The sequence below is a fragment of the Gallus gallus genome, chromosome 4 (genome assembly GCF_016699485.2).
Source record: "Gallus gallus isolate bGalGal1 chromosome 4, bGalGal1.mat.broiler.GRCg7b, whole genome shotgun sequence".
Lineage (NCBI taxonomy): Eukaryota > Metazoa > Chordata > Aves > Galliformes > Phasianidae > Gallus > Gallus gallus.
This window is the reverse complement of record NC_052535.1, coordinates 20,232,371-20,259,985: the sequence shown is the minus strand read 5'-3', so window position 1 is coordinate 20,259,985 and position 27,615 is coordinate 20,232,371. Positions and strand designations below refer to the sequence as shown.

The following is a 27,615-nucleotide window of genomic DNA, read 5'->3' as shown; positions in this document are numbered from 1 at the left end:
TTCTACATTCCATACTGAGGCAAAGAACACATGCACGTTTTGCTAATGTGCAAGTTTCCATTCAGATGTTCCTTTCTAAAATGAATTTAAAAAAATGATTTTACCTCTAAGCATTTTGTGTTTGCAAAAACTAGGTTTTCAGCTTCTGCCAAGTTTTTCTGTGCTCACAGGCTACAAGTTTGGTGGGGACTTCTACCACAGGAAACAGCAACAGGAAAATGATGGAGACTCCAGTTGAGAGATTGTCCCATTTCATTTCCCTAAAACAATCTTCCAGATCATTCACACAGGAAAAATACTGATTTATTTTACACTTTTGTGATGAAGCCTTTTAATGTGTTTCTTAATATGATATTCAAGTTTTCATTCCTATTCTTGGCAATTCTGAAAGTGTTACAGTTTGACCATCTAACACAGAGTAAATTTAGATTTAGGAGCCTATGGGAAAATCCTGTATTCATTTAAACAAACACAGAGGGGTGTTTTTGGGAAAGACAGACTATGCTGACAACAACTTAAGGCACCTAAACTAAAAGTTACTTAATGCCTAGAAGCAACCATTATAATATGTTCCAGTAGGATATATAAGAGTTTGCTTGCTGATTTCTAGACTCTATAATAAACTAACACTCAAAGCAAATCCTACTGAATACAAATCCAGTTGCAAACATATTTTGCATAAGCAGCTATGGCAGCTGTTGTGTAAACACTGCCTCTTTCTTGTAGATCATTTTCTACTCCTCTGTTTGTGCCTTGTTACAATACTGTTCTTTCTGGAAAGCCATCTTCTCTGTGAGATAATAGCAGAGCCTGCCTAGTGAACACTTCAAGGCTTCCCCGCTGAAAGACAGAAGCATGACCCATCAGCTTCCAGAACTTACACAGCTGACAGTTAGTAGAAAATTTTATACCTTTTCATTACATTCTACCGAAACGTTACATGAGTAGTGCTGACCACAGCCTTTAGCTGATCTTCAGTACTGCAGTAGGTATGTGCAAAAATGAGAAGTAGGGTGTGTGAAGACATCCATGCAATCCACAGAACTACATTTGCAAAGTATAGTTGATAGATTAACAGTCTTGGATCCCTGGAACAGAACAGGGTCTATGTGATGAACCAGAACTGTGGACTCTCCTTCTCTGATGATTTCAAAGAAATAGCTTGAAAAAAATGACAGCTAAACCCTGATACAGGTAACAGTGTTGGCTGGAACAGAGAGTGGGTTAGATGACCTCCAGAGGCCCCTTGCAACCAACATTTTGTGATGCTCTGACAAGATTAATCCATTTCAATGAATGGATTCATGAAAAAAGCCAACCATCATGGTCACAAAAACCTCCCATTCAAGGGCACCCAAAAAATTGTGTCAGATCAACAAGACAGCTGCACTGACATACTATTAAAATTAGCCCAAAATAAACTGGATAGAACAGTATAGAAGATGTCCAACTGCAAGAAGGCTGCCTTCTCCAAGTTAGATACTCTGCTTCTCCCTTAAAACATACAATATCAAAAGACCACGTGAAGCTGTTTCATCTAATTACGTAGTACACTGAAGCCTTACAACATTAGTGTAAGCATTTGTCTTTTTAAAATATATCTTATACTTGTGGCTATGTGTCAGAACTACTGTATTTATGGCAAATAAACGAACAGCACAAGCAACAGTCTCAGCATGAAGATGCACGAAATCCCAATCTGATAATTAGTTAAAAATGAGGACAGCCATTGCTATATGTCACGGATCGGACTCAAGAAAGCAGGTCCCACAGAAGGCAGGCAAGCAGACAGACTTACTTGATGTCCTCCCAGACTGCGGGCCCGTAGTTCCGGATGACGAGCAGCTCCAGGGCGTGATTGACGAATCCGTACTGTGGGCAGGGCGAGGTGGCGGCGCGGTCAGACACCGGACGGACCCCCAGTGCCCCGCGCCCCAGCGTCCCTCACCGCGGAGGGAAGCTGCCCCTCCGCCGTGCCACCCCCGCCCCAAACCCAAAACGGCTGGGGCCTGGCCGCCCTCCCGCTTCAACCCCCACAAGCTGCTCCAGCCTCTTCCCGCCACGAGCCAGACCGGGACCGATCCGACCCGGCCTAGCCACCCTCTGCTGGCGCCCGGCTGCCGGGCAGAGAGGGCAACCTCAGAGCTCACCATGATGCTGCCGCCGAGCAGAAGAGCAATCCTGACCGCCTCGCCACCTCCCCTGCAACCGGCCCGACTGGCATCGGACGACAGCCAATGGGGAGTGCGGCCGTCACGCTGGTAGCCAATAGAGAGCGCGGCCGCCGTGCTGTTCTCCAATCGGAGGCAGAGGCGGGACTGGAGGCGGCCGGGGATGTGCGGCGGGGAGGTGGCTGGGGGCGCGAGGGTGGGAGCGCGAGGGTCGGCATTCACCGTCATTTCTAGTTAACCACACTCTCCCCCTCCCTCTCTCTCTCTCTCTTTTTTTTTTTTTTTTCGCCGATGCTCTTTCCTCAGGGAACCGTCGAAACCTCTGCCCGACAATTAATTTCATTGTCTAAAACAGCAATCCCTTTTTAAAAGTTTGGAAGATGTTGAATTAAAAAATTCAAACAAGTGATTTGTTGAGTAGGGTCATTTTCCATTCCAGGTGTCTGCTGAGTCAAGACTATGTGATAAGTCTTCAGGCAACGTTTGGTTTCACCTAGGGGATGACAGGCTTTGAGTCAACAGATGCACTACATATTAGACAAGTTGTTAATACTGGGTTGCACTTTCAAAGTCCAGCCCTACAGTTGCTAGGCATTAGGACATGTATTATGCTTATGCAACTCTTATTTGGGCTGTGCAAGATACACTTCCCTAAAGGTCGCTGTTCATTTACTGTAGCATGCAATTTCATTCCTATTTGGGGACCCTTGTGCACTTGGTTCATGACTTGCTGCCTAGCTCCTTTTTGGTACTCAAGAGCAGGAGACTGTGGTACTAGCCACAACTGTGCTGTGCGTGCGATGGAATGCTGGCATGAGAAGCCTTCTAGAAAGAGCTCTCCATAACAAATCCCAGAAGGCAGCTTCTCCCCTTTGTGTCCCAATGAAGCCTTGCATACTTAACATGAGTTTTCTGTGTTGGCCACTAGAAAGCCGGAAGAGATGCAGTCTCTGACTGTAGGAGAAAAGCTGCTGCACCTTTCAAATGGTACACATTTTTAACTGATGTAACATGCTGACTTAATCTGGAAGCTGTTGAGATCCAGGAAAGTAAAAAGTAATATAGGATCCTTTTATTCTGTATAAAAGGAAAGTTGCTGAGACAATAGCTTTGGGAGAGCCACTAGCTGGCCAAGAACTTTTACACTCAGTTCAATGTGGTTTGCATTAATATACAACCACTATAAGCCACAGCATTTTAGTAAGTTGCATTTTTTTACTTCAGATTTTGCTCTTAAAGTTTATATTGTTACTGTAAATTTGAATTAGAAAACCCTTTATATGGTATAGCTGGAGTTCAGTTAGTGAAATGGACTTCACTGAAAACAAACTGAATTATGGTGTATTCCCTTTATCGGTTTCAAATCATAATGATCTGAGAATTGACGTTTGGGATTTTCATAATGTACTTGCATCGTGCAGAAATATGAATGTATTTTTTTTGTAAGATTCCTTCAGCAATATTAATTATTTTTACTCAGAAGTATATATCTTTAAACTGTTGAGTCTAGATATAGAATAGTTTCCAGAGCAACTGATTATCCCCCATCTTTTGTTTGTGCTTCAGTATCAATTGCTGCTGAGTGACAGAAGACTGTGAGTTCTATTCTCTCCCTTTACAGAAAAGAAAAGGACTGCCAAAGAACTCATGAAAATGAGATTGGGAAATTAAAAAAAAAAAAAAAGTCTTATAACTGATTCACCAGATTCTTATACCAGAAATGGTGCAAGAGGCCTCTAAAGTGTTTTGTGGCCCACATCTTGCAGATCCCATAAGTGGAAAATCCAACCTTTTATTTCAGAAAAAGCTTTTAAGTTCATTTTAGTTCATGCCCAGCTGACTTCTGATAAACTGAAACACAGTTTTGAAAGAAACATAGTCCTTGTATGTTATATGGCAAATAGCCACAAAAATTACTGCTGTTCCAGGAAGCCGAAACTCCCCTTTCACTGTTTTTGCAGAACAATGAACAGACATAAAAAATGGCAGCAGTTACAGTAGCTGCTAGGTTATAGGATGGGTGGGGTTTGAAAGTGGGTCCCCTTGCCAAGATTCAAGAGAAATTTCTCTTAATTCTGATGGCTTTCAGCTGGAAATACTGATTTTGCCTCTGTACTTGTTCCTGTTTCTGCAGAGAATGCAAAACAAAGTAATGGGAGAAGTAAACTATGTATGACGAGGTCTGAATTTTTCTGTTATAGGATTTCACAGGAAAGTAGATCTGGCCTCCGACTCAGTGATCTGTGCACTTTGGTGTTTTGTCACCTTCTGCGAGTTCACATGGTTTGTTTTTGCACAGTAGTTCAGGGGAAGGAAAACACCACTCCACACTAATTGCACTTCCTCTGACACCAACAATTAGGAAAAAATTTCCAACATCTCTCTGAAATCGTATCAGGTCTTGCCAGAATGAAATAAAATTAGTGATTTCTTTTCTCATGTATCTTTTACTTTAGCTATGTCACTGTTAAATTCAGAGGACCCAATTCTCATTTATTCCATGAGCCATTTGCAGCTTCTTGCCTAAGAAATTACAATACAACCACACAGTATAAATGTGAACAGGATTAAGCTCCTCAACTGATGAGCTAGTAAAATAATTCAGATAATAACAGAACTGTTTCTGGACGTAAAAGATGCACATTTTGATATCAGTAGCATTATGTAGATTTATCAGCTTTTCTTTAGAACAGGCATGGACATAAGCATGTTGTAAAATACCTTCCCAAATCATTTTCTAGAAAATGTCCCTAAATTGTATTTATCTCACTGAGGTTAAAGCATGAGAAACTTGTGGCACTTAGGGACACATTTTAGTGGTTATGGTAGTGATGAGTTGATGGTTGGACTCGATGATCTCAGAGGTCTTTTCCAAGCTTAGTCTCTATGATTCTTTCATATAGGTTAATGTGTATCCTTAAGAATCTTATCAGGACACTTCTGGGAACTAAGGCTGAAATAGACATGAGAATGTTTTGATTTTTTCATAAAAGTTTGAGAAACAAAAAAGAATTTCACAGCAATTTTATCCTAGCTGATATTGTAGCCTGGGGTATATTTAAAAAGAGGGTTACAAAAAGTGACATAGAAAGGTGAACTCGATCTGTAGTAAGAACCTCAGTCTAAGGGACATTGTATTTTACAGAGCTATGCATAGGAAGGGGTCAGAAACAGCCAAGATGAACATCATACAGAATAACAGATCTATATGGAATCTGGCTCTCAGAATGGCTGTCCTCCATTCCAGCAATAGTTCTCCCCGTGGGACAAAAGGAAATTTGCTCCTAGGAGTTCTTTCCATTTGCAAACAAAGAAGAAGAAATTATTTTTGTTTAGAACCCTGTTAGTCAATCGTACAATTCTTCCACGTTTTTAATTCCGGGAATATCCATATGGGACAGCTACCAGTCTCTGGGTATTTATGTAAATGGAATAGAATTTTCCTAAGAAAATAATATCACAATGATCAATCACCAAGATTTGCAGACATCTTGTTTTCTTGAAACACTGCTGTTAAAATGTAACAAATATGTGTGTGCATATATATATATGTATATATTTATCACGTACATGTAGTCTTTCAGGATTTTTTTTTTTTTTTTTTTGAGTGTGAGAATTATTTTCAAACATCTTAGATAGATGTAGGACATCTCAAGAAACAGCAGGATGGAATGTTTCAAGTTTTGTTCAAATGATGCTTGCAGGAAATATGAATTAAAACATGCTTTTAAAATGTTTGTAACACTAGGCACTTACAGCTTCTCGGGTTTCTCGTAGGATATGCTCTGTACAACTTTCTACTGCCAAACAGTGGGATTAGAACAATATATTCAGAATGAAGCGCTCAGGCTCAGAAAATGAATAGTCTAATTGAATTGTTCCCTGTAAATACTCAGAGAGCAAAATCTGACTCAGTGAGAGGTACCTTGAAAAAACATCATTCATGGTTTGATATGCCAAAACCCAATAGGATAAGAGGTCAGAATAATAACAAGTATTATTTGATACTACTGGAAATATTTGTGTGTGTAAGCAATGCAGCTCTCCAGACTGCAGCTGGGACCAAACTGTGCAGCACAGAAAAATTTCTGTGCAGACGAATCTGCTAGTTACAGAGGCAGAATCCTAAGCTCAGGACACAGTAACTGTATTCTGCCCTTTTCCAGAGGCAGACCTTTGAGAGTTCTTCATTCCTGTTCCATCACTCACTGTAAAAAGCCCTTCACTGTAGGAATACTAACATATTTGTGTTCATGTATTTTAAAGCATTTCTGTTTACTTGTAGGTCCCTCTTACATCTTTGGAGTGTAGCTTATGTGTCACATATCATGTCCTATCCACATTGCTGTCCTTGAATAAAGATCATGGCTTTAAACCAGTGTACTTTTGTTCCATGCTATACAGTCTGATTGGAATTCCCTATCTAAGTAAACACTCCAAAGCACATTTTATTACACTCTTTGTAAAATATTTCAAATCTAAATGACAACAACAACAAAGAAGAACATTTATTGCTCTAATACATAATAGCAAGTTGATATTATTTTTTATGAAGTATTTTAAAAACCCCAAGAACTAAAATACTGTTTGATGATTACAGAAACTTGATTATACAGTGATTATACAGAATCTATATTCATTTTATACACAGAAGAAAGTTCAGGAAACAGTCAGCAGGAAACTCTGCTATGTATATGTGTATTAGCTACAATTAACAACCCTATCCAGAAGATGCTGAGCACACTCAACACATTGACTTCAGCAAGTGTTAGAAGATGATCAGCAGCTGTAAGGATGGAGCCCAAAGGATCTTCTTGAAGGATTATATGGTAGCAGTGATGATACTTTTAAGATAATTTTTCTTATGGAATCACTAATAAAATAAATTTTTAATGTTCACTGATAAGCACCAGCTCACAACACTGCATGTGGCTGCATCACTTGCACATTACATTTCCGGACACACTGCATATACAATACATGTAGAATTCTCAGTGCAGAAAGAACTGAGAGGGTTGTTATGTACCACTCACAAATTACCACAGGGAACATGTACTTTTTAGTGGCATTTTAAACAGTGAAGTTGCAATATTATTTTAGTGACTACATTCCTTATGCAAAGGAAAAACATGAAGGAGTCAGTTACATACTTCCTGAAATTTTAATACTAGCTTTCAGGTGTTCTCAATCTAAAGTGCTTTCATGTTTCAAATATTTTTTAAAATTTTCAATTTATACAAAAAAACCAGAATATTTATACATTTATTCGATATGCTCGTGAATGTAGTAGATGATTTAGTCTATTCCTGTTTCCTCACCCAAAAAATTGGCATTGCCATCTCCCAGATCTTTCTTTTGAAACCAAGTCTGTGAGCTTGTTCCTTGAATATAAGCATCCAGAAAATAGCAAATTCCAGGGATATCACTGGGAAAATTTGGAGGAAGTTCTTCTCTTGAGCGCGGTGTAAACACAAAATCTGGATATTCCTTTAATAATCTATAACAAAAAATGAATTGCCTTGGTTAAAAAGGAATCAATCACTAACTGTTACTATATACAAATATATTCAATAGTTCTTCACGAATTCTTTATAAAACAGCTCAGAATTTACTTTAATATTTATGTTTTTTACTGAAAAGTTTTAAAAAACTATTTATTTGTTAATCTTGATAACTCATTAAGTCAGGCACCAGTACAAACAGGAATATTACCTCTTTTTTTTGTCAGTGCTTTGAATATAGGTGCTGTACTTCTTGTAAGTTCTTGCAAAAATTATTTTGCTAGCTCAAAAATGAGAGCTAATTCAAATTAGCATATGAAAGCAGCACTACAATTATTGTTACAACTAATGAAATACTGACAAGATTATTAACTAAGCTATTCAGATCCTCCTACCATTTCTATGATTTTTTTCCACAAAACCTAGTGGTCTTCAATATCTGAAACACAGACTTCTATTCTTTAGGGATAAATATTGACGACCGATACCTAAGGTTCCAAATAAATATTGCTACAGATAGGAGTTGTGCAAGATGCCATACTGTGTTTGTATGTGTATATAAATTCATGTAAAAACATTCAACACAAAGAAGGTTATTGTATCATTCACTCAGGTGAAAAAACATACAATGGCAATAATAACTACAGTTTACCCTTTAACTCAGTTGCCTGTTTTCTAGGCATCCAAATAATTATGGTGTGAGTTTTTTTTTTCTGACAGTTTACTTATTAGAGATATTGTCTTGAGATGAATAAGCAGACAAACAGAGCCACTTACACCTCAGAATATAAACAAGTTTTGTGTGGAAGAACTGTCTAATGATTTTAAGAAAAGACTATAGCCAATCTGATTCAGAATGATTTGCCATGTGGACATGGAAAAAGTCATTATTGGCCACCACAGTTCTTCTGACTCAGCTAAGCACTGGAGATGATGATGCTATGTCTCTGTTTAGACTGCATGATCCAAACCCAAGTTACTTATGTGTGCTCTAATACATCTGCTATCACCTACAGATGATAATCTTTAGCTTTGCATACTCTAAGTCACACAGTATTGCTGCAGGGGATTTCAGAATATCCTATGCCAACTTCTCTGACACTGACGACACAGTCCTGACACAACATCCAATACACAGCACGAACTACAAGCTGAGTACAAACAGCCAGCTGTCCAGGCTACAGTTCTGAATGTAGTAGATTATTTCAATTACTACTGCTTCTGCACCCCCCAAAAAATGGTATTGCCATCTCTTAAATCTTTCTTAAAATGAAAAAAATAATGTATATCCATAATTCTAAAATATTTCATATTTTATTCATCCAGCAATATCACTTCCTACTAGTGAATTCATTCTCGGTAGTTCATTTTTATAAATTTTGGGCACTCTGGAAGAAACAATAATCTGTATGAGTTTTGTGGCATAAAATTCAGATCTTGACCTGGAGCTCAGAGAGTTGTTACCACCAAATTTAAAAAAAGTTTTTAATATTTTGTCTGGAACATAAATGACACTATAACTTGGCCATGAACATATTTGCAATATAACAAAATTTATATATTTACATATATATAAATATATAAAGTATATAACTAAGGAGATAATACAAAGGGAGTATGAGGCTAATGAAACTAAATATCCTTTACTAAAAATGATCTGAGTAAATAATAAGTAGTACAACCTAGGTTCCACACTAAGAGGTTCAGACTGAGCTGGGATCAAGACATGCATAAAATAAACACTATCATGGTTGATTCACTGCAACCTATTCATTCATCTTCCCTAATCAAAAGAGAATGGGGATGTGTAAAGTGATGCTTACCAATTGTTTGATTAGGTTGTTATTTTCAAGGGCATCTGCCTAAGTTTGGCATCCAGGAATTAAGGAAAATAAGCTAGGTTAACAGTTAGTGCCTTCCTGGGGTGCTGAATCACCAGCTACAGACCTGACATTGATAAGCCAGGTTTTGGCTGCCTATAACAGATGCTTTTTTACAGACTTAGACAGTTGGTACAGACAGTGGATCTCCTGTTTCTCCAAATAACATTGTTAGGTATCGTATCTCTGGAATGCAAGGTAGCAGGCTCGGACAGTGAAACCACAAATTAACAAAGAAGCAGCAGATTGGTGGACAGAGTTGTAGCCGATAAGACTGGCTAGAGTGAGTCAAATGTCCTCCAATTTGAGCCAGGTCAAAGAGTACATGGTGAGAAAGACATACAGCCTTCATCAAAAGACCACCAGAGGAACACAGAGAGATACCACGCATGCGTAAAAAAACTAAGACTTGGAGCAGGGAAAAATGTCAATCATTTTGGGGACTCATTGTAATAACCCAAACTTTTCTTGGAAATCCAATGCATATGTAAGCAGCTTGTTCTTTAAGTATGTGCCTTTCTTGCCCTCTGGTATGCAGGCTTGGAGGGATTACCCACCTGCATCTGGTGTGTGTGCGCAGCACTGATTAAACATACCTGCTTTATAACTACTCTGTGGTTATAGAGTTTGATTTTCACACATCATGCAGTTTATAGTGAAGGCCATCTACCTCAAAGATAAGCCAATTTTATGAGAGGCAAAAAAAGGCAAGAGGTATACAGCTTCAGGACAAGAAGCAAAATTGCCTCAAGTCCTCCATTTATTTTAATCATAACATCTGAAAAATAAATATCAGCTGTTCCATTTCACTCTGTTGCTGCTGCTGGTTGCATTCTGAATAAAAATAACCATTGTGCAATCATGAGCAGACAGATAAAAAGAGTAAGAAGAAAACAGGGAAAAAGATAACAAGATAATGAATAACTTTTACATTAACTACTTCAAGTGGAAATTTTACTGATGTACACTGTAAAGCACTGTACCTGTAAGTTGTTGGGCTGACATTTATTTTTCGAGGTACACTGCAAGATTCAAACTTGTTGGCAAGGGTTACATTATTTCCAAAGAGACAATAACGAGGCATTTTAACTCCAACAACTCCAGCAAAAACAGATCCAGAATGAAGGCCAATACGCATCTTTAAATAAAAGGCAGAAAATATCATAATGAGGTAAGATAAATAAAATGGTTAAAGTTTTTAAAATTCTTCCTTTATTAAAAAATGTAATTATGAGCTGCTAATATAAATTGAGTTAGTACAGTCTACTTAATATGTCTGTATTCTGGTCATTACTGCTTGAAGAGTGGAAAGTAGCCCAAGTATACCTTGCTTTGCATAGTAAATCACTCTTCATCTGACATGACTGAGATAAAGTTGGTCTTTCTGGCAGTAAATTGATCTAGAAACACCATCAGGAATTACTATGACACTTGATGAACTGATGAAAGTTACTAAATTGAAATTATAATTGCTTTGCTGTTAAGGTCTGAAGACAAGTCCCAGGGAACAGTGAAAAAAAATATGTATATGCTGTTCAGCAGTAGAAACATTTTGATACCTCCTTTCTGCAATTCATAATTTGAATTTTGAGTTTTGTTTAGTTGGTGCTGCTTTCTATGGTCTTAAAATAAAAAAAATCTTATGTGCATTATAAATACATAGACTTTAGAGTCTACATATAAATACGTTTTCATCAGAGTAGCACTCTGACAAAACAATGGCACAATGTTGGGAAATTCACTTATCTACCATGTCTGCTATTCTTCACATATACAGAGAATACCGTATCATTATGAAGAAAAAACAGATCTAGTTTAGAGTGGAAAAAGCAGAAAAGCCTGCAAAAAAAGCAAAATCCACCCACACAGCAAAGATGACGAGAATATATACATTGATATAGAAGTCCGATTTAAAATAGCAGTTTGCAGTCATGCCTTTTTGTTTGACTACTTGTATTTGAAATCACAGTAGACTGTGACATACTTCTTGCTTTGCCAAACAGTCAATGCCTTTGTGAAGCATATCATTTTAAAAAATGCATACTTTCATTAAAAGTAGATTCATTTTTCCTCTAAGAAGCTTCTAGAAGTTGTTTATTTTTTCTCCCTATTTTAAAATTACTTTTGGACTGTAATAACATTCATCATTCAAAACTATACAAATAGCATTTGCATGGAAATTATAAACGTTAGAATATTGTCATAAATATGATTCCATATTTTCAGGCATAATTTAATTTGATATTGTGAAATACAAATATAGCGGCTTTTATTTCCAGTATTTTTAATACTGATGTTCTCTATGATAAACGTGGAGCCTGTAATCCTCGTAACATTTTCTTGGTCTTATAATACAAATATTCCTTAAACCATAATCAAAGAAGTCTGAAGCTCCATTTCTAAAGGGGCAAATGACCAGGCAAATATTAAAAATAAGCAAGTGAAAGACATAATTAATCAAGATACCTGTATTAGAAATAACAAGACCACATTCCAGGTGGAAAGTTCAGTACATGCTTATGTCTCCATTGAAAGGAGGTCATAAATGTAACTACCACTGAATCTAACAGTGGCCTTTCCAGCATTAGTACCATTCTTATGGTGACCAGAAACAGAATCATTTAAAGACGTGGATTATTGCAATTAGAGCATGTCTTTGATGATTCCTGTTAATAACTATTGCCTCAGAATACTTTTATGTTCTCCTATGTTCTTATTTTGAAAGAGGATTAGTCTCCTAATTAGAAAATAGTAAAATTGATTGCTAGGGAGACAAAAACAGCAGCACATCAGCGTGCACCTATTAATTTAGCAACATTTGGGTTGATTTTAAGACCTCTGCTTCATCTTTACTTCTCCACAACACTCATATTTGTAGAAATAAAATGGTCAGCCTCTCCACCTATACACACTTGATACTCAACTTGTCTGAGTTAATGCAAATTTTCCTTGGAACAAATACCCCCAAACCAACTAGGCAATCAAAAATTTCTCTTTTTACCATATAAAATATTACAAAACAAAATATATGACCTTGATAGGCTCCCCATGGGGAGACACCACCTCATCTGACAGCTCCATCATCTTCAGGGCCATCAATGCTATTTGGACAGCATGGGTTTCACTTTCTTTGTGTAAACCTCCAGCGACACAGTAGGCATCTCCAATAGTCTCAACCTAAAACAGGTACATTTGTTCCTTAATATTACAATACTTGACATTTAAAAGAATAGTCTGTGGCTTCAATATGCTACCTGCATATTGACTGAGTCCTATTTGTCCTGCTAAAGTATTTAAGTCTTGAATAAATCCTGTGATATCCTTTAAAAGGCACAACTCGTATTTATTGTTGGGCATGACACTAGAATACTTTCCTTGCTCTCCTACTGTCAGACACCTGTAGTTACATTAAACACACTGATTTACCCCAGATTCATAGCACTGTAACTGAAATCCATTTTAGAAATGACCTCCTAGGTTTTGATGGGTTTCTCACTTGGCTGCATATATTGCTCATTCTGTTGATATACTTTTTTGTTTGTTTGTTTATGTTTTATGATTGATGTTAATATTTTTTTCATATCATGAAGATTTAAGGCAAAATATTTTTTGGACTTCTATTGTTCTCTGTCCCATTTTGTCTTTATTCCCTTTCCTGTCCCATAACCCCACATACAAGCAAAAAATGTTGTACCTTGTAGACATCTAACTCTCCACACTGGTAATCAAAGCGAGTATAAAGCTCATTAAGCATGGTTATAACCTGCATAGGTGAGCACTGGGAACAGATGGCAGTGAATCCAACAATGTCAGAGAAAAGCATTGTGACATTATTAAACTTCTTGGCTTGCACTACTTGTCCCTGCCACAGCTGCTGAGCAACTTCTCCAGGAAAAATAGAAAACAGAAGATCTACAGTCTTCTTCTTTTCCTCTTCAAGTGCCTGATGGGCCTGTTCAAGGGTTGCTTTCAGCTTTCCTAACCTCTTCTTCAGTCCATCCTGAGCTCTGGCTTGCTCTCCAATCAGAACAACATCTCTCAGTGCATTGTGAATAGGAATATCTGAAAGGTATAATCCACGTCCTGTAAAATCTTCTAGCCTATCCACACATGGAGATCCCAAGAATAGGATTGCACTGGATTCAAGAATATAGATCATTTGGCCTTTAAGATCCATTACCTGAAACAGTTAAAGAAACAAGAATTCATGCACACCATGCAAGGCAAGCATTTAGAAACAAGAAACACATTTTGCTGAAGCATAGGAAAATTGAACTGACCCATAGTTCTCAAATTTTCTTCTAGTTGTTAAAGATAGAACATGGAATACTAAATCATAGAGCTCATGGAATACTAAATCATAGAGCTAAATAATAAGTTCAGTTTATTTTACTTGAGACTTCTGGTGCAAAAGGTAAAACAGCTTAAGAATAAACCACTAACTGGGGCATTGGTAAGTATCAATTTTATCTTAAGGATCAAACAAAAATCAGAAGAATTTTGTGCATTTTTAGCTACTCATAAATTGCTATTGATTAGAGTGGTCAATAGATTTCTGTTAAGAACTACACTGTTCGGTTCATGTACAACTTTCTCTGTAAGATAAAGTGAGAAAATGTGCTTCAGTTTTATTAAAGTTTTATTAAAGTACTCACTGAGACTCAAAATTGAAAAGCACAAATACCAGAAATAACTCATTTTAATGATCTAAAAAATCAATATACTTTGTGTGAAATTCTATTTTTGTGTTCTTCCCCTGTTCGCTTGTGCAGTGTGCAAGGTGCTGAGGAGGTCTCCTTAATTCCTTAATGTTGCTTTGAATCACCTTTTTTTGCGGGGAAAAAAAAAGTTCTTGTTTTTGTTTTTGGTGGGTCTTTTTTTTTTTTTTTTTGGTAGTAATTGAACCGGTTAAGATATACAAATATAAAAGATGCAAAGGGCAAAAGATAACGAAGACTCAGTTAACACAAGAAATGTGTACTCCCTTCCCCACATTCAAAAGCTGCTGTTTCCATTTAATTCAAGGACACTTTGGTAAAGCTCTCACTGCCTCGTTCTTTGCGTTGGTGATGCTCTTACTCTCAGCAGCATAGCATGTCACTGGCTGTATCTCAGTTTATTAGAGTTTCTCCCCATATTTCCAATGACTCTTCTGTAAAGTCAAGTTAAATTTTATTTGTGTAGTAGTTCAAGAGGAGAATTTTCACTGAATGGTGGTCTCAAAATCTGAATTACCTTACACTGTCCTCATAACAGATCATCATTATTAAGTTGTATTAGAGATTGAAAGATAAGCAATGTAAAATACGACATTATTTTGTTTTATGGCTACTTTAAATCTATCTTTCATGTCTACAAAGAAGAAAACAAATTCCTCATTGAAGTAAAGGTTATAACCCTTACAGAGGTTAAGACTCTTACCATAGATGATTTCAGATCAGTATTATCCCATCTTCTTACTCGTACTGTAAACTGCATATTTAACATTGTCATTATTCCACTAAACGTGCAGCTTATTTTAGGAGTAAGAATTTCAAAATATTCTTCAAAATTAGGCTTAGCTTGAAATTCTCTTCTGGTCAAAAGTCTTCTTATCCCATTTCCAACTTGTAGAACAGACATATCCTTGTCAAACATAAAATGAAACGGGAAAATCTTACAGAACACAGAGGCAGGAATCACAAGTGAAGACTGCGGTTTACATGGAGATAAAGAAGGTTTTGCACTTTTGACTTGTATAGAGTACAGCAAATAAGGCTGATTAACAAACTCAGTGCAGTCATTATGGAAACAAGGAGGCATGAGCGTGACTTCCACCTCAGCTTCATACAAAATATGAGCTGCTGCTTTAATAATACCAGATAGAATAAGACTTGTGATTTTCTTGGGAAAGAAATAATACACATTTAAGAAGTCCTGATCTTTCTCCAGGCATAATATAGAAACTTCTTCAAGTCTGTCCTTTTTTCCTGCTTCCTGACTGTGGCTACTTTGCTTCAGCAGAGTAGTGAAACTGTTCAAGAAGTCCTTAAGGGTTCCTCCAATAACCCCCAGTATGTGTTCATCCTCTTCATAGCATATTTTGAATAGCTCTTCACCAAGAGATTCTCGTAGAGACTCCACAGGAACACCTGCATGGAACCACATTTAAATCAGAACTATACTTGTCATACGGAATCTCAGGCTAGCCTCTAATTTTTTCATCCTGAACCTAATGAAATCAGCAATATCCTTCACTGATCCAGCACAGACAACTGAGGGCCTTCTCATTTAGGAGTCCTGCTGTGACCAACTAAGGTTGTACTATCTGGTGCCTGAAAAACATGAAGTATGGGTTTTAGTCTGGAACGATCCAAGACTCATTGTTCTGTGGTAGGAATGTAGATAGAATGAATACATATTTTGGCACTTGTCTTAAACCAATTGCCTGAACTTGATATAAAGAAATAAAATAAGAATTAAAAATAATAAAAATAAAAAGTAAGAATAAAATCAGATCTGTGCAGGTATACGTACTATGCCAACTCCAATAATTCAAATGCCCCTAGGAATATTCCAGGGTTCTGAGACCAGTGAGCACAGAACAGCTCACATCTTCACAGCAAATTCATTTCAAAAGGATAGCTGCATGCAAACTGATTGCTGGGAACATCCTAGCTCCCCAGCTGTTACTAGGAATCATTTTGAAAAGGGTTATCTGCTACATGACCAGCTTTACTGTTTAAGTTTAAGATTACAGAGGATGATGTTTCACTTCCTGGAAATGTTAATTTACTAGCTTCAATAAGTACTGGCCACTATAGATGTAGCTACTTCCCATATTCCAAATTAAAGCAGTTCTCATCCCACAGACTAAAATCTTCCAGAGGAGGTAAAGAATCAAACATTTTCTCACCAGTATAACACCATAACATATTACTAAAAGTACATTACAACTCTCCCTAGATGTCGGATGTTAGGGGTCAGCTCAGACTTGATAAATGTATTAACTCAAGTTTTGACACTCTGAGCTCATAGTTGCCCAGAAACAGTTTACTCCATGTGATACTGGCAGTACTTCAGCCATCATGAAGATGAAATTATTTATCAGTAAAAGCCCAATTTATATATATATATATTATTTTATACATACGTCATTTTAAATAAATACTTGTACACGTAATATATATGTATTATTAAACAAGAATACATTACCTGCTGCAATAGCGTGATCACTGATTATTTTTTCAAAATCTTCTCTATCACCAATATTTCTGCAAAGATCAGGAAAGACGGGATAGAAATAGCATGCAATAGAAATCACCCACTCTGTATTTACTCTGTAAAGATTAAGTTTTGCCAATCAAATAGGAAGGTTTTTTTTGTGTTGTTTTGTTTTGTTATGTTTTTTTCTTCAAAATGGGCCTTAGTAGGATCTTAGATTATTCTGTGCATTTGTGATAAATTTAGTTGTCTGAATTCAGATTATGGATTGAGGCCAAATGCTGCAGTCTGTCATTGATTAGAGTCTCTTACATTGCAACAACTCTATTTTTTGTTTCACTAGTATTTTGCTACTTGTAGTAGTAAGTGTATTTCGAATTCACGAATAATATTCATAGCATATAATAAATATTTTATATATAATATATATACAAATATATAGTATAATTTGAGTATACATTCAAGCATTTCTTGGAATTACGTTAAGTTAAATAGAGGTAATAAAGCATTTGTTTTTGATAGGAAATACCAATCAACTCTATTTACTTTGAAATTACTTGCCCATTGGTAGAAATCCTGATTTCTGTGTTACAGAACAGCAGCCCTATGAGTTCTATGTGGTTGACAAATATCAACCTGAATGTCAGACACAAAATGATGAGATGTAGCTTAGATCAACCTTCGTACAAGCTGTAAGCCTTTGATACAGATTATTTGAATTCCTTTACTTGAAATAACTTAAATACATATACATGCAAAAGCAATACAGATGTTTAGATTTGTTTTAGATTTGCCTTAGTACACTGTTCAGAATAGCATACTATTTTCTTTTTTTTTTTTGCTTCAAACTAATTCTCCATATTCCAATACATAATAAAGACAGAGAAAGCATTCCAGTCAGCAACTATAATACACGTCTGACCAGCTAGCAAGAATGTAAGCATTCACATACTAGAAACCTTTTTTTTTTTTTTTTGTATAATCATGTGAATTTAAAATTATTTTCCCAGACTCTTAGAAATATCGGTGCTTTATTTATTATTAGAAGGGCATACAATTGTGAAATAAGACAACCATATCCATCTTTTCATCTATGTCTGAGTACTCCCTGAGTTCCCCCAGAACATCTGCTTATTTTAAGCAGTGTTTCCCTGCACAAATAGATAAATTTGCCCATCAAGCCAACTTAGATTGCATGAAATGTCACGCACCAATTTAACAAGGTAACAGAACACAGATTCCAGAAGTACTGATTCCCAGTCAGCACTCTAGTCATTATAAACTCTGCAAAACATTTCTGCTTCACAGTTTAGTTGCAAGTCTATTACACATACATACCTGGTTTCTTTTATCCTGTGCTTTGATAATGTTCTCTGAAGTGCAAGATTTAGTCTTTCAAACTGGGGAACAAAGAAAGCTACATTGATTAAATATCATTGCTGAAAATTTAATCATAACATTTTATACAGAGAAGAATTATTGTACTGCCCTTGGAACCACCATCTTTTTTCAAGATGGTATAGTTGTAAGAAAGAGTGTGTCATTTCTGTGTCTGGGGTTTAGATCATGTTGATGCCTTCAGCTCCACAGAATCATAGAATCATAGAATGGCTTGGGTTGAAAGGGACCTCAAGGATCATCATGTTCCAACTCCCCTGCCACAGACAGGGCCACTAACCTCCAGATCTGTCACTAGACCAGATTGTCCAGGGCCTCATCCAACCTGGCCTTGAACAGAGCGTCCACAGCCTCACTGGGCAGCCTGTTCCAGCACCTCACCACTCTCTCTGTGAAGAACTTCCCCATGACATCTAAGAACTTCTTCCTACCATCCAAGTACCAGTACCTTCTACTACAGTACTACTATAGCTTCTAATTAAGGCCCCTTATCTGATGTGCATGTGTCACGTTTTTGTGATTTTTGGTTACTGGTATTCCACATCTTAACGTCATGTAGTGCACTCGGAGTTACAGTGTTAATGCTCCAGTTCCGGGTAGCTGTCCAGAAGAGAAGAACTACATACCCCAGGGGGCTTTGCAGTCAGAGAGGAGATATATCCTCTGGCAAGGTCACCTGATGTCTCTCTTTTCAATTGTCAGCCTCTCGTGGCTACTGCTCATCCTGACCGCACGCATCGCCTCAGCACTACTGTAAGGCCTACAGCTTTCAGATACTTTCCCTCGTTGTATTTGATTTATTTGCTTCAATTCTAATTATATTGTATTATAGGGTGTTATCTCGCATTCCAATATTGTATTTAGGAAATTAGTTTGTTTCTCCTCAGGTCGTTGATGCTACTTTTTTAAATTATTTTGTTATCCCCTGTTTCCCTTTTATGGAGGTGAATATTTTGCAAAATCCCTCTGCCCCACTAGTCACAGAACTGGGCTGAAGCAGCCCATAAACCATTGACAGCATGTGTGGTTAGGCATTCTAAGAAACGATGTGTTTTACATCCAAAATGTTAGATGACAATAAAGACAATACTGCTGAAAAATAACTAACTTGACCTTCTAGCATAACTCATTACCCTCAAAAAAGAGCAATCCCTTAATTCAGAACTACTTTGGTAAATAAAAAAAAAATTATTCTGAAAAAAATAATACAACACCCCTCCCAACAAAACAAAACAAAAAGACACAACAGAAGAAGAAAAACAAATCACCTACATTCTGCATTATATCCTCCACAAAACATATTAAAAAGTTCAAATGACTTACTTTTCAGAAATACTACTTTTTTTCAGGGCAATTTTCAAAAGTGTCAAGGTTGAAACAGTGAAAGGTAGCACAGCTTCAAAAGCAGCTACTACAAATCAATATAACATTCTTCAATTCAGATTATCTCCTTTTCAGTTTTCAGGACTATAACACTTTGAGACAATGCTAGATCACTCATATATGTAAAAAAAGAAATCTGACTATGTATTCTACAAATCCAAATATACTCTGAAAATACAGACACTGCAGATAATCTTTGTTAAAGGATCCTGTCATAACGATTCTGGAGAATATTGTAAAGATTTACCTCTTAAATCAATTCCCTTCTTCTATACCCTTTCTCTAGTTCCTGATTAATACACCACATTCAAAATCTGTACTTTAACCTGAATAATTGTCTTCTGTATGTACTTACATTTGAAACCCAAACTTCAATAAAGGCAAGTCACAGAATGGTACTGCAATGCCATATAGAATTTGTCTGTGATGTTTCCTTTGGTCTGTCTTTTTTATGGTTCTCATTCGCTAAGTAAATCAGCAGAAAATCACTGCATCTTTTACTTTTTCTATTTTCAAAAGGAAAACTTACATTAGGAGAAAATATCACATGAAAGAAAGGCACTATCTTCTGAAGATTGTTTTCAAGTAAAGAGCTAAATTGAAATGTTCTAACACATATATAACTACAATATAAATCACATCTATTTATTAAACAGTAAGTGGAAGACCATCCAATTCAATATGTATCTCTGTTTTCTGTATTTCTGAAAACACTGAAAGAAGGAAATGAAACAATCACATGCAAGAATCATAGAACCAGCTAGACTGGAAAAAACCTTTTAAGATTACCAAATCCAACCACAATAATGGGGGGTGTTGATCCCTATTTGCATTAGGAGCTAGAAACTCCACGCTTTTAAACTTCATATCTTAAGAGTGATGTCCAACAAAATTCTTAACTTAGTTACTTAGGAGGAACTTTATCTGCCATAATAGAGAAGCATTATAGAATCAAAGAATCATAGAATGGTTTAGGTTGGAAGGGACCTTTAAGATCATCTGGTTCCAACCCCCTTGCTATAAGCGGGGACACGTCCCACTAGACAAGATTGCGCAAAGACCCTCCAGCCTGGTCTTGAATGCTTACAGGGAGGGAGCATCCACATCCAAACTGGGCAATTTATGTTAAAGTCTAATTACACATTCCTCAAGTAGCATTAACATACATATGCATTAAACATTCTAATAATGTCCTCCGCTTTTTATATTTGAAAGTGAGGTAATTAAGCTCATAAGTAGTCTAAATGATGTAAGGACCAATTTGATAAAAAAATTATCCTGATTACACTATATCATGGATTTCCATGCACAGTTTACTGATATCACAAGGAGTTTGTGAATCATGATATGGCCACACATTTTGAATGGGAAAGAAAATGAGGTTAGTCACTGATGGGAAGCAAGGCATTTTAAAGTATCAAAGCAGTGAGAAATATGATTTTAAACAAACAAAACCCTTCTATGAAAAATGATTGGGAAGGTTTATGTCTAGAGACTCTGAAAGCAGACAGCATGAGAACAGACTACTATATCTGAACAAAGTTCCAATTCATAAAACTTCAAAACTCTGGGAATACATGGTCACAGTATTATTGACTTTGCCAGTCATTTTTCCTAGTGGAGGGTCTAGCCTACTGTGTTCACATAACAGGCAGCTGCATACACTTACATCATTTTTAAAGAAAAATAATACTAATTATTTCACTAAAAATCTCACCAACAATTACATGTTGAAAATTAAATCAGATGAAATACAAGAGTACATCTTAAAGCACCAATCATGGCATCATGGAAAGGTTGCTCTGCCAGTTCATTTTTGAGTTGGAAGTCCTTTGCTTTCTACATGTAAAGTAAATATTAAAGAGATGAATTTATTCTACGTAAGTGCAGCAAAATTAAAAATTAGTCTATAAAAACTGATAATAAAAAGTTTTGCCAAAAAGATAATAGATGGAAGAATTGGAAAATAGATATGTAAACAACACAATTAGTAAGGCACACTGAATGCTCTTTGTACAAGTAATGGAATTGTAACAAACTAAGTATTCAGAGATGGCCATTCACTATGTCATCCCAATATAGACCAGTCTATTTGTTCATGTTTTCTACAAAATGTGAGGGACACCCACATATTGAATGTTATGCAGTTGCATTTTCTTTAAAGTTGTGGTTCTTTATATACAGAAACAGCATGCACTGTGCCTGTTTTCACTAGAATTGAGCAGAGACAATTAATTAAAATATATTAATTAACTCAGTGTTTCAACATGATCATTGCATTTCCCAGTTGCACAGATACTCTGTTCAGTCTCTCCAGGGCAGAGTCAGACATGGTTTCTGCTGGGAGGACACTGGAGCTTAGATAACAGGTTCTCTAGTCTTTATTCACTTAAATCTAGTAGCTATGATACAGCTCACATATGACAAAAGTTCTGTTTGCTTTGTTTGAATCATTTGCTCGAATAGATGCTTTAGAATTTTCCTTTGCATTAAACACAGACATTAATATCTTTAAAGTAATATTATAGGAGGTTAGTATAATAGCCGATGAAAAGAGTGAATTTATTTATATATTTATTTGTGATAATGAATGATACGCATAGTATGGATTCAGTTAGGTGAATTGATGAGGTAAACTTGTAATTCATGTAATTAGCTACCAGGGCAGAGTTTCTCCAGCTGTATCTCTATGTAGCAAAAAATTCTTCGGAAACACATGCTCTTAAGAGGAACAATTAAAATGAGCAGTGGGAGACTGCAAATACAGGGCAAAGTATAGGGAAATATAGTGGAAGGGACAGTTTAAGAGTAGACAAAACTGACTGTGGCAAAATCATATAAAAAAGGAAATGGAAAGAATGAAATGAGTATTTAACCTCTGCTGACCTACATAATAACATAGACTTTGAAGTCAAAACAGCTGTCAAAAGGCTTACATCTAAAGGCTTGCATAAAATGCATTTTAATGTATATAATGAAACACTGGTATTAATACACAGTATCCATTTACCTCCGGAAATATTAGTTTGCAGATGCTTTCAGTTAATGTGTGCAGGTACACTCTACTTCTGCTTGTTTTCCTTTGTGGCAGGTTTCCTTGAGTGTCTTTTTCATGGACTTCTTTGCAGATGGGCAAAGCTGCTCTAGAGCTGTTTTCTGTGCAGTCCTTCTCATGTTCATCAGCAATTCGACTTTGAGTCAGTAAGGAGAAAGGACATTCCCCCGTGATCTTCAAGTCTTTCAGTTTTGTACAGAACATGCTGTACTGTCTCTCTATTGAGAGTAAGAGTACTTGGCTTGGTAATTTATAGTACTCTTCTGTTTACTAACAGGAGAAGAAGATGCCAGGATATTTGATGAAGCAACCACGGTGGAAGATTATTGGTAGCTATAAATCATCTCAGGAACAAATGTTTGCCCCTAGAAAACAAGAAAGAAAAAAAGAAAGAAAAAACCACAAACGTATTATTTTATTTTCTCTATTAAAAATGAAGAGGCAGTTTTTACCATGCATGCATTAAAATAATGGCTTTCCTAAAGCCTTTCTTAAGAAAACACTTAAGCTTTGCTCATGCAGTATTTTAAGCATGCAATCCCTACTGACTTGAATGCTTCAGGTAGTTAAAATTGTGTACATGCCTAAGTGCTTGGCTGAATCTTGGCTCCAGCGATTAAGGCAGAGGAGCTGTTTTATCTGAAAAATCTTTGTTTATGGTGATGGATGAAGCTCCTGAAAGCGCAAATAGCAAAGTTCTAATGAGAAAATCTTTTTAATTCTTCATAAGCAGCTATTAAAACTACTTGAAGAGGCACAATGAAACTGATTTGTAATGGACGCTTAAATCTCAATTTAATCAATGCCAAAGGTATCATTCTTGGAGCAGAGAACTATTTGACTGAAGTTAGCACTTAATTGTCTGGAACAGTAGACCATCCAAGACCATGGGTTAGTGCCTTCTATAAAAGCCACAGCTACTGATGACAATAGCCAACAGTCTGGGAAGGTCAACAGGTGGGAAATAGACAATGTAACTGATGTAGTTGCTTGGAAACACTGAGGGATTTTATGTTTTTTACAGGCGATGTCTTTCAAACAATGTATTAAAACCAGAGTTGAACATTTCAGTTTAATTTGGAATTAATTCCCTGTTTGCTATATTTATTTCAGTAAGACTTAATTCATTTTCCATTGACCACACCTTATTTAATCAGATCCACTCATCCTCATGCAATACTCTAACAAGATAACCCTTAAGAGCTTCTGGCAACTCTTGAAGCAGCTGAAGTGTTACATTTCTCTCTCTGCAGATACAGCCCAATAAGGCTTTCTTTCAGAGGCACTGTGGCTTTAATCGTCCTGTGCACCACACTGCTTATTCCTCTCTCCAAGACAACCAAAGGGCCACTGGACCAAAGTAAAACATAATTAATTCCCTAATACAGGTTATGAACTGCTGCTTTTGAAACAGCTGTAATGAATGGCACAGCAGGGAAGTACTGCAGAGCCAGCACAGGTGATGCAGATAAAAGTAGCAACAAGCAGAAGGCATTCTGGCTGGACCTCCTGCTGAAAAAATATCTGGCAGAAAAGGCTCTCTTCAAGTGTGTTGTAATGCTGATGGTGGGAGGCCAGCTTCTAGAGGGTATCTACTGAAACTATGGAAGCATTATTGTAAGAATCCGTAAACACAATGATAAGAGGCAAAAGAATGTTTGCATAAGATTTGATATTTCTGATTTCAATGCTGAAATTTAATTGTTTCTACTAATGAATATTAGTAACACTTTATTTTTTACTGCTGCATGCTCTTGTATAGCAAACGTGGCAGTCAAAAGTTCCAAGCAAGAACCACGTTCTCTATATATACATGAACATACATTGTTTTTCGTTATAGTATAAACATTGTTTTATATACATAAATATTTTTCTTCTTCAGGAGCTGTTATAAAACCTTGCATTACATTATTAAAAGATAAAAAAAAAAAAAAAGACCACCCTTCTGTACTTAATTGTACTTCTTACTGAATTCATGTATTGAAATATTGTAAAGAAAAATGGTAACATAAATATATATTTGAACCATTGTCAAAGGATAAGAAGATCAGTGGCTGTGGCGGAACTGACATATATGTACTTCTTGCAGTTTGGGGCCTTAGATTTCAACATAAATCTACTACTAAAAAAAAATACTGGAATTTTGAAAGGAAAAAACGTACAATTAAAGCATCTCGCAGTGAATGTGTGCTGCTATTAAAAACAAAACAAAGTTCTCTGTGAAGAATGTAAGCTGGAGATAATGGTTAAATTAGATACCGAGAAATACTGCATCTGCACTGAACTAAGAACAAAGGTAGTGACTGACCTTCAGCAATGACTAGTAGTTTCTGATTGGGTTGGGTTTTTTTGTACTGTTTTTTTTTTTTTTGTTTTGTTTTGTTTTGTTTTTTCCTATTGCTGGTGGAACTATTTTTCTGTTTCTAGAAGCCACTAATCTGGAATTATCTGGGGGGGGGAGGGCGGGTCACTGCCATGCTAGGATAATGTATTAATTAGTGTATTATTAGTGTAAATGTCCTGAAGTTCTTGTTTTCCCAGGAACAAAGGGAATGGTCCCCTGATAGCATAAATCCCAGTTCAAACCAGTATCAACTTAACAGGCACGATAAGTTTAAAGTGGTGACCAAAGCAAGATAGTGCACTTGGCTTGCAATGACAAGACCCTCTAAAACACATATTTAAGAAACAAAGTGGAAGCCTAGTGCCATCACATCTTCAGAGGATTCAAACACTGAAAATAAGAAGTATATATACACTAAGTCTTTCATAATTGAAAAGTCAAGTGTCCATTTGGTATCCTAAGTGTACCTTGCATTTAATCTAACTAAAATTCAGAAAAACATATCATTTTCTAGGAAAACCTGCCTCATTCCAACTGTAATTGGACAGTATTTTTTAAATGTCTGTCAGGAGAAGGACAGTGAATCATCTCTGTTGTGCTTAAAGAAGAAATTCCAGCAGTATGATGGACTTTAAAAAGTTATAAGAAAGATGAGATATGGTACATGTCACAGGTTGAATCAAACATTTGCAAATGTGTTTCACAAATTATAAACTCCAGCCCTCCCATTTTTCACAATGTTTAAAAACATTTTCTGACCATGAGATAAAAATATGGCACTTGAAAAAAATTGAAAAGTTTCTGGTTTTGATCCCTCTCCAAACATGCTCTGTGAGAGCTTATCCCATGGGAGCAGCAGTGTTTTATATGAATTCTTCATCTCTGCTGTATTAATTGCTGTCATATTTACCTTTGGAAGCAAACTGAAAATTGAAATTAAATAATCTGTGGTGAGAACAAACAACAAGCAACAAATTTATTTAGTGACTGGCTGAATACAACATGGAACTGTGCCACTCAGAAAAAACTAAGATGACTTTACACAGCATAGTCATAGCAGTAGAATAATTTAACAGTGTTCAAAATGCTTTGTGCAAACATTTCATTGTGTATTTACATCTGTACTTGTCTTACAGCCAAAAGGTCTTCCTGTATGATTATTTGTACTAGCTGCTTCTGAATACTTTCCTATGCTAAAATAGTTCCTTGACAATTGCATGAAATACAGTGCAATGAATAAATCATACAGTAAAATCACCTTATATTAATGCAGTCATTTATAAGAATTAAGCAATAACACTTGCTAACAGTAGCGTAAGTTGGTATTTAATCTTAAAGACACGGGAAAAAAAATTAGAAGCAATGTTAAATAACTTTTTCTTTACATAAGCTACGTCATTTGATCAGAGTAGCATATGTTATGCTATAGTGTTACTTTTTATTTTTAGTCAGACATATCAGTTAGGTGAACTTCTGCACAATGAGCAATAATTTTAAAAATATGTATTGACTGATGCCAAAAAAAAGCCCTCAAAATATATTACTGACTGGATCTAACTTTCTGCAGAACAAGAGCAATTGCAGTGCTTGAAGGAGCTTAGTGTGGTCTGGAAGTCACTGCCTGAACGGAAGTAGTTTTTAACATCTGTCATGTCTTTATGTAAAATAGAGACTTGCAATTCCCACTGAGCTTTAATTCTTGTGGGATTCAGAAATCACTGGCTTTTACCCCTTGTCAGTAGACCTCTGCACTGAGCAAGGCAGGATCTGCTTATATACAGGCAAACCACAAGTAAATCCTAGCAAGACAGATTAGAACCCATCACCCTATCAGGAATAGCTCAATGTGCATTTAGCTCTTTTCAGCAAATAATCTCAGGGAATAAAACTAAATCCTATAATTTTGTCTAAAAAATCTGAAATGCAATAGCAGCACTTGAATTTTTCTACTTGAAGGGCCATGTGTGGCAGCAGAATCAAGGCTCTGATTTGTCCATTTCCAAAGATTTTAAGGAGCCTTCTAAAATACTCAGAGAAAATTGTTCAAGTCTGCATCAAAATATAAGTTAATATTTTAAGAAGTCAAAGTTTTTTTTTGTTTGTTTTGTTTTTGTTTTTTTTTTTAGTCTCACTAAGTCCTGTACAAATAAGCAAACTAACTTACTTGGGCTGCTTCATTGAACTTGAACACATTCTGAGTGCACATACCTTCAAAAAGTTAATTTGTTTGGGTATGGCTGCTTTGGGAAACACAAGATATACGTAACTGGAGGAGACTGGGCAAAACTGTTTCCAAATATCTGAGTGGATGTAAGTCATAATAGATAAAAAAATGCCAGTTACAGCCAGTTGTTGACTTAAGTGGAGGACATCCCGGAAGACACCTGTCCTTGTAAAGAGGATGAAGGTGTTCCTCTGCATCTCCGCATTCAGAGACTAAACCTTCCACTGAAATCTGAGGATGCCTCATTTATTCCTTTCTAGTAAGTTAGTTCTGTCATTAACAGATTAAATACATTTGCTAACCTACCTGAGGACAGCTGTGTCATTGGCCAAGAATATAATGTAATGTACATCTTAGATGTAGTACATTGTAGGAATAGGATTTTTAAATCTGCAGCAACAAGGCAAACTTAATTAAAATATTAATAAGACTAAGTTGCATAAAGAATATAAGCAT

The 27,615-nt window shown here is 36.3% G+C and overlaps 2 protein-coding genes across 7 annotated transcripts in view; both read right to left on the bottom strand.

The window, feature by feature from the left end:
• The window catches only part of GUCY1B3 (guanylate cyclase 1 soluble subunit beta), a 40,262-nt gene extending 38,067 nt beyond the window's left edge, over positions 1-2,195 (bottom strand). For 2 of the 3 annotated variants that reach the window (XM_420376.8, XM_015285345.4), the window contains exons 1-2: positions 2,151-2,195; positions 1,799-1,872 (exon numbers count right to left, since the gene is read on the bottom strand). In XM_420376.8, the coding sequence (XP_420376.3) occupies positions 1,799-1,872; positions 2,151-2,153 (77 nt within the window). In that variant the 5' untranslated portion in view covers positions 2,154-2,195. The remainder of the gene's footprint in view (positions 1-1,798; positions 1,873-2,150) is intronic. The other variant, XM_040699689.2, reaches the window with a different exon arrangement.
• Positions 2,196-6,654: 4,459 nt separating this feature from the next.
• GUCY1A3 (guanylate cyclase 1 soluble subunit alpha) overlaps positions 6,655-27,615 on the bottom strand; it is a 34,575-nt gene continuing 13,614 nt past the window's right edge. For 2 of the 4 annotated variants that reach the window (XM_046941148.1, XM_420375.8), the window contains exons 2-9: positions 22,547-22,956; positions 18,094-18,155; positions 16,747-16,805; positions 14,974-15,683; positions 13,247-13,732; positions 12,586-12,729; positions 10,536-10,690; positions 6,655-7,668 (exon numbers count right to left, since the gene is read on the bottom strand). In XM_046941148.1, coding sequence (XP_046797104.1) covers positions 7,467-7,668; positions 10,536-10,690; positions 12,586-12,729; positions 13,247-13,732; positions 14,974-15,683; positions 16,747-16,805; positions 18,094-18,155; positions 22,547-22,795 — 2,067 coding nt within the window. In that variant the 5' untranslated portion in view covers positions 22,796-22,956 and the 3' untranslated portion in view covers positions 6,655-7,466. Of the gene's footprint in view, positions 7,669-10,535; positions 10,691-12,585; positions 12,730-13,246; positions 13,733-14,973; positions 15,684-16,746; positions 16,806-18,093; positions 18,173-19,891; positions 20,043-22,546; positions 22,957-27,615 lie in introns of those variants that run through there. The other 2 variants (XM_040699688.2, XM_046941149.1) reach the window with 2 other exon arrangements.